Source organism: Scardinius erythrophthalmus (assembly GCF_964197995.2).
Source record: "Scardinius erythrophthalmus genome assembly, chromosome: 17".
NCBI classification, from domain to species: Eukaryota; Metazoa; Chordata; class Actinopteri; order Cypriniformes; family Leuciscidae; genus Scardinius; species Scardinius erythrophthalmus.
Window position 1 is genome coordinate 26,265,678 of NC_138237.1, and position 16,577 is coordinate 26,282,254.

The 16,577-nt window shown below is 38.0% G+C and overlaps 2 protein-coding genes across 5 annotated transcripts in view; both read left to right on the forward strand.

Moving 5' to 3' along the window:
- The first annotated feature begins 473 nt into the window (after positions 1-473).
- Positions 474-8,245, forward strand: pgk1 (phosphoglycerate kinase 1). The gene is made up of 10 exons (XM_081391365.1): positions 474-707; positions 2,213-2,263; positions 2,693-2,848; positions 3,080-3,224; positions 4,961-5,064; positions 5,183-5,302; positions 6,132-6,246; positions 6,495-6,674; positions 6,786-6,963; positions 7,424-8,245. The coding sequence occupies exons 1-10, from the start codon at positions 643-645 to the stop codon at positions 7,561-7,563; spliced, it is 1,254 nt and encodes a 417-aa protein (XP_081247491.1). The 5' UTR covers positions 474-642; the 3' UTR covers positions 7,564-8,245.
- A 5,150-nt stretch (positions 8,246-13,395) lies between these two features.
- Positions 13,396-16,577, forward strand: part of amot (angiomotin) — a 34,924-nt gene continuing 31,742 nt past the window's right edge. For 2 of the 4 annotated variants that reach the window (XM_081391715.1, XM_081391717.1), the window contains exon 1: positions 15,759-16,113. Coding sequence is in view for 2 of the 4 variants with exons in the window: in XM_081391713.1 (XP_081247839.1) it covers positions 13,765-13,852; positions 14,198-14,248 (139 nt within the window). In the remaining 2 variants the exon portion in view is untranslated. Of the gene's footprint in view, positions 13,445-13,727; positions 13,853-14,197; positions 14,249-15,758; positions 16,114-16,577 lie in introns of those variants that run through there. The other 2 variants (XM_081391713.1, XM_081391714.1) reach the window with 2 other exon arrangements.

Below are 16,577 nucleotides of genomic sequence, written 5' to 3' on the forward strand. Positions count from 1 at the left end.
TGCACTGGCCAGTTTTAAGATTGTGGGGTTATTTTGCTTCCACAACTTGTTTTCAAGACCACTGAAAAGACGACATCTAAAACAAACATTTAAATGTGTATTTTCTTACCACTTTAACTATTTGAATCTGTTAATTTCAATATGTATCTCTATAGGTCTTAATATGTCAACAAAATGAAATTTGTACCTGGCTTTATCCAATGATCAGATTTATGTTCTGAAAATATATGCAAATCAGTGCATTTTTAATTAGATGATACCTAATTTACATAAACAACATTTCAGAAAACTTGTAATAGAAACAACTGAACTGAAGTATGGTGATAGTTAACTTTTTTTTAACCCTATGTCACCTTATTCACCTGTGGTGTCTTGTCTTAATTCAAGAGGGTAGGGTCTCTAGATAGGGGGCAGCATTATTGTAGCACGTTGGTCCAACATCGTATGTGTGCTCAGTTGGTGATTGATTGATTGACAGCAAGTGTGTCCAATGAGCGCTGGATTTAGAAGCGCATGCCTCGATTAGCCCCGCCCACACTGTGTGCATCAGCATCAAGCTAAGGTCATTCTCATTCGGGAACTGAACCAGCACTGCACCACCACACCAGCTAAGGAGAGTTTTTCTGCAAATCTACAGCCACAATGTCTCTGTCAAATAAACTCACTTTGGACAAGGTGGATGTGAAAGGAAAGCGCGTCATCATGAGGTAAGCGTGAATTGTCACCGGCACATTCCGTTATATCGTTTACTAACGATGTATTAACACCGTGATCTTCATTTATTGGCTTTATGCTTTCTTTCTTTTTTAACTTCCATTTTAATCTTTGATTTTTGGCAAGGTTATGCGAATGAAACTTCAATCATTGATAACCGGAAGTGTATCTGTCAGGCGTCACGTTTTAGAGATTCCCGGTACGTGCAGGATGGCAGATATACCAAAAACTAGCGCGTGCGCATCCTTTAATATCAGTCATAACTCCATTGTTTTAAAATTAAATTAAGATCCTTAAACCCCTCACACTTTTGGTCCTGCACTTTTTGTCCATAAAGGCTGTACAATTCCTTGGTGAAATGACACCACCCAGTTACAAATGTCAAATGGTCAGGGAGTCTCCGTCACTTTATTTTTGTACCATACCAACAACCAGAACGTTTTCACATTACATACTGTTTTATAAGGTCTTTTGAACGTGTGCTGGCGGGTTTATACCAGTAAGCACATTCATTTAGTGGCATGTTCTTACTCGTTTGTTAAACTCCCGTCACTCACGCATGCCAGGTAATTTCTTATGTACATAAGTGAAGATTGTTTATAATTTATTCCGCTAAACGACGTTCACATATTCTGTTAGCATAAATTACCTTTGTATTCTGAACACACGCAGTCAAATGTCCTGCCAGCAACTAGGCAGACAAACCTGCCCTGCCCACCGTCTGCCGCTTTATTTAACATTTTTTACCTTTATATAAACACCCACATGATATAATAATAGCACTTTTTGAATAAGTAATTGACAGCCATGTTGAGTGCGTCACAGTGACTGAGTCAGTATACATGCATTGCAGCAGTTGCACGTGGTCTTACAACATCCGCTGTCTGGATCCAAACTGCTTTAATATTGTCAAATGTTATATTACAAATATTTCTCTACCCTGAATGCATCTTCAAATTGTTCTCTACCCTGAATGAATCTATCTCACTGCTGTAAGGGGCCTTTACAGTGTTACGTAATGCATTGTAGTCATGGAGACCATGTGAACGTGCAGCAATGTGCACTCCTATTATAGTTGTTCATTAATGTCACTGTACAATCCTTATTTATTAAAATAGCTTTTTTTATAAGCTTTTTATACATTCAAATGCATATAACAAATTACTAGAGATGATAGCTATATATAGTGCTGCCAAATAGATTAATCACATCTAACATAAGTGTATGTGTGTGTGTGTGTGTGTGTGTGTGTGTGTGTGTGTATGTATATATATATATATACATTATGTTCCACCAAAAATGGAACATTCTGTCATAAATTATTCGCCCTCATGTCGTTTCAAAGACCTTTGGAAATTAAAGAAATTAAGATATTTTTGATTAAATCTGAGAGCTTTCTGACCCTCTCTGGAACCTACTCATTTAAAAATAATAATTGTAATCATTCCTTTAAACCATAGCATTTTATGATCCATTTATTTTTCTCTCTCTCCAATAGGGTTGACTTCAACGTCCCTATGAAAGACAAGACAATAACAAATAACCAGAGGTGAGATGGATATTGCTGATATACCAATTTTGTTGCATTCTTAACCAATTATGGTTCTTTCTTATCTCATTGAAATCACCATAATTCCACTTTGTGCTGTTCATGTGCTCGAACTGTTGACTGGAGGGTTTTTACCTTGAAATTGTCTCAGAGCTTTGTTGCTTATAAAATATTTTCTGTGTATATAATCATTCCCTTATTCATGTCTATATTTTCTTGCGAAATATTAAAGAAAATATTAAGATTACACAATAAATGTTTCATAGAATGTCAGCAGTATTTTTAATGTTTAATTTGAGCAACCTTTTGAGACGAATACGAATTTGTTTTTAAGTTATATGTTGTATATAGACCTGACTCACAGTTGAAAAACACATGTTGGCCTTGTGCTACAGTATTTGTTACTAATATTATATATGCTCTCATCAGAATCAAGGCTGCAGTCCCATCAATTCAGCACTGTTTAGATAATGGGGCCAAAGCTGTAGTCCTGATGAGCCACTTGGGCCGGCCTGATGGAGTCCCCATGCCAGACAAGTACTCTCTGGAGCCTGTGGCTGCAGAACTCAAGAGCCTGCTGGGAAAGTAGGAGAGCTCAATAAAGACTTCTTTACCTATACATATTACACCATCAGTTAGAGATAATGTAAACCTTCAAGCTACATCTGTTTAACAGCACTGATGAATAGTTTTACTGCGTAAACATTAGAAATGTATAGTAGAAAAGCGTCATCAAGATGACATCTTAATGGTAATGCACACTTAATTCAGCTTCGTACTTCGCCACTGACCTTGCTGTTTAATTTGCCTCTAAAGAGACATTCAGTTCCTGAAGGACTGTGTGGGTCCAGATGTGGAGAAAGCCTGTGCAGACCCACCTGCCGGTTCTGTCATTTTGCTGGAGAACCTGCGTTTCCATGTGGCCGAGGAGGGCAAGGGCAAAGATGCATCGGGGAACAAGGTCAGTGCAGCGCGTGTCAGTGGCTCTGCAGGTAAAAAAGTGCTTGGTCATCTTAGGCCCTGTTTACACCTGGTATTAAGATGCGTTTTGGTCGATTGGATCACAAGTGGGTGACGCTAAATACAGGCGTAAACGGGGTTTAAAACGTTTTGAGCTTGTCCCCTTTTTGACCACTTCCAGAGGTTGTCGTAAACTCATTCGATTGGATCGCGTTCATAATGTAAATGGTCATGTGGTCAAATGTTAAAGAAAGGCAATAAAAAGATTGTTCAAATACTAGTAAAAACTGTAATGAATGTGTTAAATAATGCTCTTACTTCCTTTGACTGTGCGGCCCAGAAAGAAGCCTCAAGAGTTTACGTTGAATTAAATGCCAGATACAAACCTTAAATTTGATCATACAGTAGGATCTTTGGCCTGAAATGCCATGCGCTTAAAGAAATTAAATTAAATGAGAGCAGGTTAGTTTGTGTAGCTTTGAATAGGCAGTAATATAACGACAATACTGTAAAGAAAGCACTCTGTAATGAGGGTGGTTTTACAAATCTCTTACCAAATCATTCTGTTTTGGCTCGAGAGGCTAATAATTGGCTTTTATCATTGTGTTGGAGCTTATCTGCAAAGCACAAGCTACTACTGTTAGAGCCTTCTTTAGCTGTGTGTGCATGCAGAGATACTGTACTCAGCTGACCTATTGACATTTGTTGGAAGGTCATGTGTGACCATGTGGCTTTTCTGGTCCTCGAAGCCCTGGCTGGAATGCATGCTGGGAAGAGGAGAAGAGAAGGAGAGGGACGAGTAGAGACCAAAGAAAGAGACAGGAAAACTGCCATGCCCTTTGCTGGCAAGAAACTGCAGCATGGCATTTTCTGGGCGCCTGTGTAACCTTTCATTCACAGTAGTTTAGAAGTTATGAACTTTTGAGTGCATGTGGATGGCAGTAATGTGATCATAACGGCATGTGTCGTTGGTCTTGATCCAGGGGTCCTTGGGTTTAAAATACTTTCTCTAGTTTACTATGCAAACACAACTGTAAGTTCACCATTTTGTTGGTTTACACATTGATTTCACATAACACTGAAAAGCAGTGTTGCCAGATTGGCTGGATTTCCAGCCCAAAAGCTCCCCAAAACCCGCCCAATAATGTGATTAAAACTAAATAATATTGACAAAATAAAATGACAATGAATCAATTTCCCAAGAGGAAACTGGACTAAAAGCTTCTTTTTTTTTTATAAATGAAGAGGGGTTCAAATGTCTTTTCTATCACACAAACCAATAAGACTTGTGCGTTTGGTCATGTGCACAGAGGCACTGTTGTTAGATAAAGCTACGACTTGGTGGCGCTCACAAACAGACCATTTCTCTAAGCGACAGTGAATAGCAGAGAAAGAATCCTGTAACCTGCTCTCTTGTATTTGTACAAAATCTAAAGGTTTTAAAACGCATAAATACTGTTTGACTATTTTCCTTCGGAAACGGAAAATTCCACAGTGCTGCTTTGTGCACTGAGGTAAGCAAGGTTTTTCTTGCTTCTATAAGTGCCACCTACTGTCAGAGTGAATTTGCATTTTTATTCAGCCCGTCTGTGTTTTTTTTTTTTTTTGTCTGCATTAACCTTAACAGTCAAGTTCGCCAAAGTTCACCTTTAATGTGGAATTTGTGTGTGTGTTTTTTTTTTTTTCTCTTCAGGTGGCATCATATGACTTATAAATGACTTTGATTTATCTTTTCAGACCAAAGCAAGTCAGGCGGAAATCGATTCTTTCCGAGCCTCCCTGTCCAAGCTGGGTGATGTTTACGTCAACGATGCCTTTGGAACTGCGCACAGAGCTCATAGGTACTCCATTACACAAAACCGTGATAGGAAAATAAAAACTCACATTGTGTTTAGTCGGAAAAATATCAACATGACACATTGTTTCCCCTTGGTTTTCATGCCTAATGTCTCACTCCAGCTCCATGGTTGGAGTGAATCTCCCTCAGAAGGCAGCTGGTTTTCTGATGAAGAAGGAGCTGGACTACTTTGCCATGGCCCTTGAGAAACCACAGAGGCCTTTCCTGGCCATTCTCGGGGGGTGAGTGTTATTGACGGAGTACTCTGATAGCTTATCTTTTTAGTTCTGAATACTGTCTTGCTTAAGGAGGATAAGCAGTGATTTAAAAACATCAAAAGACCTTGCTTTGGTCCTGCAAGATCTTGTTCATGATCTAAGGAAGGGCTTTTACAGAGTTCACCAACCGAAATGAATGACTGAAAGAATATTGGGCTGTACTTCAGTCTTTTTTTAGGAAGCATCCGTCTTTTCTCCATTGAAAACCGCTTGAGAAAGCATCAGTGACAGTCCAGGAATAGTTGCGTTTGCGTTTATCCTCTTATGCAACAGCAGGATGTGTGACAATGTCCTCGTTCTACGGTTCGTCACATATCTGGCTGAAGAAAGAATCATATTTATTTAAACATTTGTAGATTTCTACCTTTTTTTTATAGTGTTATATCCTGATGGTGAAATGGCAAAACCGTTGTGATTCATCTGTGCAGGATGGCAAATAAAGCCATGATTACTACAAAGTGTTCTTGTGGAAGTGGATAATTGAATGCAAATGACTTGCAAAAGTCAGGCCATTGCACAACTTACACACTCATTATGTACTTACTGAAGCAGTTCATATCTGATGTTTGTCCCAAATAACAAAGTTCACTCAGGGAATTGGCCCATTGATAAGCTGAACTGCAGTGCACAAAAGCCTTAAGCTTTTGTCTTATAATCAGACAGTTGTAGGGCACTTCCTGCAATTTGTCAGAGGTGAAAGTTTCTCAGTTTCATCCCAATAAGATTTAATTAAAAAAATGAACACTTCATTGAAAAGGCTTTGTTTGATTGATTGATTGTTTTGATCGGACAGGGCCAAGGTCAAAGATAAGATTCAGCTGATCAACAACATGTTGGACCAGGTGAATGAGATGATCATTGGTGGAGGAATGGCCTTTACCTTCCTCAAGGTTCTCAAGAACATGGAGGTGAGTGGCCTGAAGCTTCCTTCACACTGCAAACCAAAGTGTTATTTTTTTGGTAAGTCTGATTGTTGATCGTAGAGACCATTGATGGCAATTGTTCTACGATCAACTTAGGCTTACGATGCTTTTGGGAAACGCAGCCCTGAACATTATTCATTTATTTATCCATAAACGTATCTGGGTATGTCGCATAACCTGATTTCTGGAATACCCTCCTGGAGTTAAAAATATTGTTTTCTTGTTGTGCTCAGATCGGCACTTCCTTGTATGATGAAGAGGGTGCCAAAATTGTGAAAGACCTCATGGCTAAAGCTGAGAAGAACGGCGTGAAGATCTCACTTCCAGTTGACTTCATCACCTCAGACAAGTTTGACGAGAAGGCGGCAACGGGGACTGCATCAGTAGCAGATGGTATTCCAGCTGGATGGATGGTAAGGCAGACACATGTTAGCTTGTTTAGAGCTATAAGATCTTCTCCTCTTCCTTTAAGTGAACTAGAAGCAGTTGTCAAAAGAAGCCCTTCTGGTTGTCCTTCCATCCAGGGTCTGGACTGTGGTCCTGAGAGCTCAAAGCTCTATGCGGAGGCTGTAGCCAGAGCCAAGCAGATTGTGTGGAACGGACCTGTTGGTGTGTTCGAGTGGGACAACTTCGCTCGTGGAACCAAGAACTTGATGGACAAAGTTGTGGAAGCGACCAAAAATGGCTGCATCACCATTATTGGTGAGAATTTCTCATTCAAGTGGATGGCTTTTGCCTGGAATACATTTAATGGCACACATCTAATAGACTAGTGGTAGACTGATATATTGTCTAGGCTGATTATTATTGGCAGATATTTGGCAATTTGTAATTCTCACCATTGGCATGACTTGTGTTTGTTTGCTTGGTTTTATTGTATTTTATACGATGATTGCATTTTTGCCATGAAAATAGCCTTAGATGCTGACATGGCATTAATCCTTCCTTCCTTCCTTCCTTCCTTCCTTCCTTCCTTCCTTCCTTCCTTCCTTCCTTCCTTCCTTCCTTCCTTCCTTCCTTCCTTCCTTCCTTCCTTCCTTCCTTCCTTCCTTCCTTCCTATCATGTAGGCCACCCTGATCTCTAAGATAACAACAGCCATCAAAAAGTTTATTTCGATCTCTATAATAGACTAATAATTTCCTTTTTTTCTTTTTATTTCAGGTGGGGGAGACACCGCAACCTGCTGTGCCAAGTGGGACACAGAAGATAAGGTCAGTCATGTGAGCACTGGAGGCGGAGCCAGTCTGGAGCTGCTGGAGGGTAAAGTGTTGCCTGGTGTTGATGCCCTCAGCAACGTATAAGCGCTCTGAGGCTCTTCAGCCAGAGGTTGGGTGCTCATCTCCCAAGAAGCTGTCATCCTTATTCACTCAGCGTTTCAGCATTCTATAACCTATCGGGGATGCAAAAGACGACTACTCCACTCTCTATGGACCGCTAACAGTATGCTGTGCTAGACTCCCTGACCTGGGCTGTGTTTCTCAAAAGCATTGTGAGCTAAGTTGATCGTAGAGACCATTGGTTGCAATGGTTCTACGATCAATTTAGGCTTACAATGATTTTTGAAACCGCCCTGTTCACTCATACACATCCATTTGTTTTTCTTCTATCAAATTACCTAAAGGGTTTCTCATTCAAAATATTTCCATCGGTTATGAGCAAAAGGTTGACATCAGCAGTAATGACGATTCCTGTTCTGATTGTTACTTGCTTAAGTGTTCACGTGTGTCCCGTTGTAGTCTGAATGTGTGCATTCAGTGTAAACCTTTGTGTATTGTAATTCTAGAGTTTATATTTGATATTTTTTGCCTCCCACAGATGTTGAGGACCTGTAAAAATGTAGACTCTTTTCTCCCCACATTGCACTTGTCATAGACCTGCAGCTTATGAGATAGATGTTCTGCGCTGGAATTATTATAATGGGCTAATGTTAGACCCAGACGACCTGTCGTGGAAAGAATGATAATAAAAAAATATTTAAACTTTTTTTTTTGCCTAGTCATTTTTTGTGTCTGCACACAATGTAATATGTTAACATATTATCACCAAGTGTACATGCATACTTTACCTGCATATATATGGTGTAGTCATATAAAGCCATGTGTAGTAAATCCCTTACAAGCAAGTTATTTTTAGTAAAACAGGAACACTGATAAATATTACTTGTGTAAAAATGTTATGCAATGTTCTGCAGTCCGACAACTTAAAACTGAACAACCTTGGATGGTGTTTTAATACCAAAAGTTTGCGTGGCGCCAATAAGTACAGCAGGGGAAACATAATGGTATTGGGGATGCATGTGTCCAGCAGGTGTTGGAAGGATCAACAAAGATGCTGGGACTTTGAAAATGGACCAATATTTGGTCCATTCAGAATCCTCCTGAACAATGTAGCCAAGATCTGTTTGGAGATAAAAATGTGTATTTTCTGTGATGACGATTCCAAACACACTGTGCATGCAGCAAAAGTCCACTGAACTTTAAATGATGTTTTATTAACAAAGCTTGGGAGGAGCATGTTCAGATAATTAACACAATGGAGAACACTCAGCAATCAATGGTAAGATCTGCATCCCTCCACCACCCCTTCTCCACACTTCTAGTCCTCCTAACCACTTACATACGGGAGGGGAGTACTCTGGGTTCGGGCCGAGCTCGGAGCCCTCCCCCCGGACAGCACGCCAGATATGCATTAAACTTTACCCCCTCTAATTGTATGTAAGTGTGAACTCTTGAAAACCTTTGGGAAATTATAATCCTGAATTGTGATTAGTCGTGCAGGTCTTCCAATAAAGCCTAACTTTGGGAAGAACTTAAGGAGGGTTGAAAATAAGTTAAGCATGACGTGCACAATGTTAGTTAAGTCAATGCCCAGGAGAATGGCTTCGGTAATCAAAAACAAAGGAAAACCAACAGTTACATTAGTCAATGAATGCTTTCTTTCTGACCTGTGAGATTTTTGTTTTTCTATGCCTTTTTTTTTTTTTTTGCTTAATACAATAAAAACCCATATTTAATTATTTGCCGGAGTTTGCCTTTCTTGCCAAATAATTTTGTCATTTTCTTACCTTCTTCCCAATAGCCTATAACATCACTAAAAAGTTGTTTTTACTGCTTATTCAAATTTCTTAGTTAAAATAGCAACACAATTGCTATAGATTTTGTCCTAACTTAGTTTGTGTTCAATCCACTTCTATACATGTAAAATTGAAGTTTACTTAATCCATTTGTGTTGGGATTACACGAATGAGTTGTGCTGGGGCGATTCTAGGATTTTCATTTTAGGGGGGCTCAGCCCCCAATGAGGGTATGTTGTAAAGAAAAAAAAAGTTAGTTTATGGTCTAATGCTCATTATTAACTAGTTTCATTCATTAATCCAGTAACATGCATATGGCACGGTTTTATAATCACTGAGGTACCGAATGTGAGGTAGTTAGGGGTGTTCGGGGGCATGCTCCCCGAGAAAATTTTGATTTCTCTGATCTACATATGTGCATTTTAAGATGTTTTGAAGGCCAAAAAAATTGGATAACAACAGCTTTAAAACCATGTGCGGGCAGCTGTTTATTTTCCACACTTCATCAGCGTCACACTCTTTTTCTCTTTGTTTTTATCTTGCTCTGTCTTTTCCCCTCCTAAAGCTGAGCTTTGACTGATATAGGCTTTAAATTTTTGTCTGTCAGTGAAGAAAGTAAACATAGGGTCAACTGATCGGTTGATTTATGAATCATTTTCTCAGACAAAGCTACCAGGAAAGCTAGGTAACTAAGTCCATCTACAATGAAATATAAATTATTTTATTTTTTAAGCTTTTTAGCCTTTAGAATCAACAATACGGTTGGTTATTCATCAAGTCAGCCCGTGAAAATCTATTTAATTTCAAATCATTTAACTAACCAGCTAAACGTGTATTAATGTAATTGTCTATTGGCAATATGATTAATCTGTTCTATATTTATTTCTATTTATTAAAAATAACAACATGAATTATCAATTTGCCACTTCTATAAATCAAGAAAATCACAAATCCCTTTACTCTAATATATGTATCATTATTACTTAATACAAAACTATATTTATTAATACAAAACAAAATAACTCCACATGATGTTTCTCTCTCTGGGCCATCTAGTGCTTTCAGACAATGATGTGTGTCTTTAATCATTTCTGTGCATGGCAGCATAATGTAATGCCGAAATACAAAATAATATGTTTTAAAGTTTAAAAAGTAAATTAAAATAAATCATGATCGTTTTCTAAAGTATGTTTTCATGGGTGTTAATCGCTTCATTTTTGTAGGAATAAAAAACAACTATCACACTGTGATAAGGGCTGAAGGTGAACGCAGCGAAACGTATTGGTATTGGGTGAGAAACCGTCCCGTGTTGCTCCCAATGCTCCAGTAACATTACATTAGGCCTATGTAAACTGCAATGCATTTATGACAAAGAACTGCACCGATGCAGATGTAATATCATAGCAATAAATGCACTCACGACACACCTTGTACTCTCTGATGTTCGCTCTGCTCGGCGCCACTGAAGATTGAAAAATGCGCTAAATCCGAGCAGACTCAGATAAGGGGAGGAGCCGAAACTTGACGCAGCTTGCCGCCGTTTCAAATGAGTTTTTTTAAAGGGGAATGAAGTGATCAAAAATGTATTAATCAAATATTTTTTAGGGGGGCTGGGCAGAAATTTAGGGGGGCTGAAGCCCCCCTAAAAAGGGCCTAGTGACGCCCCTGGTGCTGAATTAACTGAAACTGGGCAGTGCTTGTTAGTTCCCAGCATGCTTTGCATATGGCTGAATCTAGAGAGAGTACATTTTGAAATTAAGTGTTATTCTGTGTGTTTTTGTGCAAGATGAGGAAAGGGGGAGACTTGATAATAATGTGTAATAGTGTTTAAAGTTGAATTATGTTGGAATTATTAGAACCCTTTTTAATTACACTGGGTTGCCATTGTGGAGCATTTGCTTAGGGCGTGGACTGATACAATAATCCCTTTTCTGCTTTGTTAGAGCAACTGAAGCTAAGACTTTTGTGTGCTATTGTTAGCTAAAAGTTTGTTAACTAGCACAGTCTTTTGATTTGGTTGTGGGACACACTAAAATATAAGAAACTGAATTAGAAGAATGAATTTATGCATTTCTATACATGAATCAGGTCACTTAAAATGACTTAGATGTTGGAGTTACATGAACAATTTTTGTTTGTTTAACTTAATTGACTAATGTGGGGCCTATGTACAATTTTTTTAAACTTTTTTTCAGTGTATTCCTCATATTTTAACCTATAGTGCAAACAGTGTTGGGGAAGTTACTTTTAAAAAGTAGTGTTTGCTCGTTACTCGTTACTTTTAAAAAAGTAATCCGTTACTTTACTTAGTTACCCCATTTGGAAAGTAACTTTTTACGTTACTCGTTACTATTACGTTACTTTTATGTTGCTTGACTTTGGGCAGAACCCAATATCTGTTCCTAAATATGTAGACATAAAGTTATACATTGGAGGACATAACAGGTAATTATTTTTTGCTCTTTATTATAAAAAATAGTATCAATTTCGAAAGAAAAAAAGTCCTTCTCATTGGCGCTGCTGTGTGCGGCAACTTTTATTCTCAGCCGGCTCTGCATCATGGGGTAGAGTGCGACACTCCGCGAATGAGCAGCGCGCCCGCGCCACTTCTCTCCGCTCCGCTCCCCCTATCCACCGAACTTTAAATTTCGGCAACAGCCAATAAAGCGCTCCTGCTCTCTAACACCGGTGCGAATCGCGTCTTGATAGCATAGGACAAAATGATATAGAAGACATAAGCTTAGTTTTCAGACATACGACTCACTCTAAGGGAGTAGGAGAAAAAAAAGAGATTTTGAGAAAAAAATATATATTTTGTTTAAAAGTACACATATTCAAGCTTTCTATATATTTCTCAGGTCTTTGAGAGTATAGCTTATCTGAAAGTATAGCTTATCTGAGTTTCGGTTCATTTACAGTATGGAGACGAGCTCCAGTTCACGCGCTGGTGCCGTCATGATTATTTTGCATGCCATATTTACTTATTAATTAAATTCAGGCAATTAATTGGTTGGTAAAACATTGATTAAAATTAAGATACAATTAATACACAACGAAATTCGTTTTAACCCCTTACCTGGCAGGGATCACTGGTGATCCTAGATTATTTTAGTTCAAAATATGTTTGAGGTTATATATCTCAATATTAATAACAGTCTGGTTAAATTTGAGTCTTGAACTATAAACTCTCAAGGGTTGGCTTTCTAAATGTATGTGTGTTATGTTTCTATTCAGAATTACTTATGAGCAGTAACCTTTTTATTTTGGGCATTTCATGTATGCAGCACTTGCCAAAATTGGGGGTGATGAGCAAGGGGTTAAAGAAAGTCTTTCTACAAAAACAAACTTAATAAAGTGGTCTAAATCATGTCTGCCCACTCCATTTGTCTCCCGATATATTGCACAAAATTATGATCTTACTCATGCTTTTCACTTTTCATATAATCAACATAGATTAAATTATTTATTTATTTATTTTATTTAAACATAAATATGAAACTAAATAGTTTTCTTTAATTTACTTCTTATTAAATTCAGGCAATTGATTGATAAAACATTGATTAAAAATAAGATACAATTAATACAAAACGAAATTCACTTTAAATACAGGTTTTCTACAAAAACAAACTTAATAAAGTGGTCAAAATCATGTCTCCACACAAAATTGTTATTTAATTTAATTTAAACATAAATATGAAACTAAATCGTTCTCTTCAGATCTCAACCGTTCTCTTCTCTCAAGCGCGCAGCTGAGGCAGTGTCGCTGTCAAATATATCCATGGGAAAAGTAACGTTGCGCCGAATTGAAAAAGGAACTACGTTTCGTTACCAAATTTTTAGTAGTAACGCGTTACACTACTTTTTACCCGAAAAAGTAGTTACGTTACTGTAACGCGTTACTTTGTAACGCGTTACACACAACACTGAGTGCAAATAACCTCTCTGGACATCACTTTTTAGCCACTACTGCATAAATTTGAAAGCCCCTTATCTGGACTACATTTCCCATAATGCACATCGTCTTAGCTCCGCCCTCACCTGCCGAGGTGTGTATGCGTCATTCAACAGCAGCTGTGTGCGAAAAGTGCGGGGTTCTTTTAGGGCTCGAGGTAAGATTATGTTTTGAAATGATGTCACATGCGAAGAATAAGCCAAGACTTATGAGAGCGTATTTATCTAACCAACAACTGTATCACAACATACAGCAGTGGTAGAGATCAGATTAATGGGCTAGCTTACTGTACATGTGTAATGATCCAACGAAAGGCTTTCTTAGGATCTTATTCCAAACAATAACTTTGGTAAACAGTCTGAAATCGAGATCTTTATATTAGGGAGTTGTTTGGTGTTTGTATGTTACATTCAGTGCTTGTGTGATGTGGATTTTTAAAGAAAAGATGCAGAAGACGAGAGTGTAAATACAGCAAGCATGATCTCAATCGAGGAGTGGAGCCCTGACCAAGTGTCCACATGGATGAAGCATATTGGATTTCCTCAATATGCTCAGAGTTTTGTGGGTGAGGTGATTCATTTTCATCGAACATACAAAGTTACACATCACAAAGACGTTCAAATTAAAAGGCGGTAGACTTTTGTGTGTGTTGTAGTTAAAGTAATCATTTGTCTTTGTCAAACGTGGCGCCATCATCACAAGAGGGCGCTCAGTTACAGTGTTCAACCTTCATGTTTTGCTGAGATTTACTTTTTGTTTTGTTTCCTAGTTAGTATTGTGATGCCATTATATTTCCACCCCAAACACAAGTAACATAAGTTTGAAGTGTCTCATCAATAAGAAATTGTGTTCATAGTTAGTTCTCATAAGAAGAGTATGCAAACAGTTTTACATATTTATTCCTTCACAGAAAATGGATTTTCTGGATTAGATCTTCTGGAAGTCACTGATTCAGTTTTAGGTAAGAATACATGCTTTTCTTGTCTTACATTTTACAAAAGAAAAGAGAAAGAAAGACACTTTCAGGCCTGATTTCAAGCATTTTTATTACCCATCTTTACACAGAGTATGTTTAATGTCGCTATAGGTGTTAATTAGTTTGTATGAATAATTGTTCATGCAAACTGAATGGCCTCAGTATTTTTGTCACATGTAGTAGTCTGTTTCTCATTGAGGTAGGTAATACATTTATTTTACAGGTCTGAGCCTGTCAGTAACAATTCTTTGTTGTTTACAAAACCCCACTGAACATTTACCATTACTTCAAACAAATGTAGAGCTATTCATCTTAGAAAGTATGAGAGGATAGAGCCATTATAGGGTGTGGTTTTGTTTATTTAGTAGAAAGGCATCTTTCAAGCCATTATCATTAGGCCTTTGCAAATGCAGCCGTATTTGCTATTGTACTGCAGCTGTTCTCAGAATACAGAGAAATATTGACAATAACACTAAACAATTTCTTGTTAAATTTACTGCTGTGGTTTTTAGAACTTTAGGAGATGGTATTTTATTATTTTACAGCTCCTGTTTATGTCATTAAATTATGTAAGATTAACATAGGCTACCCATTTGAGCTATTGAAATCCATTTGTTACTGTAAAATGTACTGATAATAACAATGGCGGTACAGTGGAAAGCCACGTACATGATGACTCGATACGTCTAACAAAATTTGCCTCTCCAGTAGATGTAATAGTAAATTTACATGTACAATGCTAACTCTTTTAAATAATAATTGGCAACTTAGCCTACATTATTTTACACGCATTCACGCTAGAGTTGAGTCCCGCGGAAGGGACCTATGACATAGCGTAAGAATAGACGACTCTTTAAACTTATCGCAATCCTCCAACATTTTTCTTTAAAACTGTCATGTCAGAGGTTACCCTTCCGCGGGACTCAACTCTCTCATGAACACGGATATTTTCTTAGAAAAAGCCATTGCTTCACCTCAGAAGGAATTTATTTACCCACTGGAGTCGTATGGACTACTTTTATGATGGATGGATGCGCTTTTTGGAGCTTAAAAAACTTGGGCACTATTCAGTGCCATTAAATCTGGGAAGAGCCAGGATATTTTTTGATATAGCCTTACTCTGATAGTGTTCAGCTGAAAGAAGTCATATACACCTAGGGTGGCTTGAGGGTGAGTAAATTATGGGATAACTATTTCTTAAATAAATGAAGAAGCGTATTATAAACAAATATGGCATTTATTGAGGAGGAAAGCAAGACTTTTTATATTTCTTTAATTATTTTCTTCGGAAGTGACTGAATCTGTGGGCTGCGCTACACATAAGACTCTTTGACAGGCTCCTGATCTTTAAGCCACACAAAAGCTTTTTGTACTTTTCTTGCTTGAGCGACGTTCCTTAAAGCCAACAGAAGAACAGGAACAATCGACAAACTCTCCGAAGGAGGGCTCTCCTGGCTTTAGAAAAAAATGCTTTGGATTCCCTTAAAGTTCTCAGCAAAGGGGAACAGTTTTTTTTCTCTTCACGACTCTTGAGTTTGCAAGTAATTTCGCAGCAAGTTTCGTATGAAGAGGAGGGCTGTCCTAGTCCTTCCCCTCACAGCACACTTCTAGTGGAAGAAAACACATTTCAACAACTCAAAAATGACAAGGAGAAGGGGGAACGCGTTTTTTTTTGTGAACAATAGTGCAAAGATGATCGCAAAGTTCCCCTCGGTCTGACGCGTTACACTTTGTGAAGCGTGTTCGACGCTTTGGAATCCGCCGAAAAACTTGTAACGGACTTAAAACTTAGGACGCACAAAACCGGCGGCAGATCGAAATAAAGCGGGACTTGGCGAAAACTTAAGAAGGTAAATGCCTTTTAACAGATTACTCATGTGGAAAATCAGTATTTAAGTCGATTTACAACGATTATTTTAGACGTTAAGCGAGTTTTACTCAGCCTTCAAAAGTTCCAACATTGCGAATGCAGATGTGAGGTTTATCCTTTTTTAAACGGTTTCGTGCTTTGATAAACATATTTAATAAAATGTCTTATGCTTTCAGTTTATGTGTAAACTTTGCATGCATCCTCTTGCAGTGAATGAATTGCATTGCTGTTACTCTGTACAAGTATGACATGCGCAGTCCTGACACATTTGCTACAAGTCAACCTGCTCCATATGGCCTCGCGATACATGAACACTGTGTACTAGGCTATTAATACTATGTGAATATAAGGTATTAATATGCATATTTATTCTGCAGAATCATGTTTTAGGCTATATGATAACTGATTGTTAAAAAGGCACATTTTTGCCACACAGATTTACAA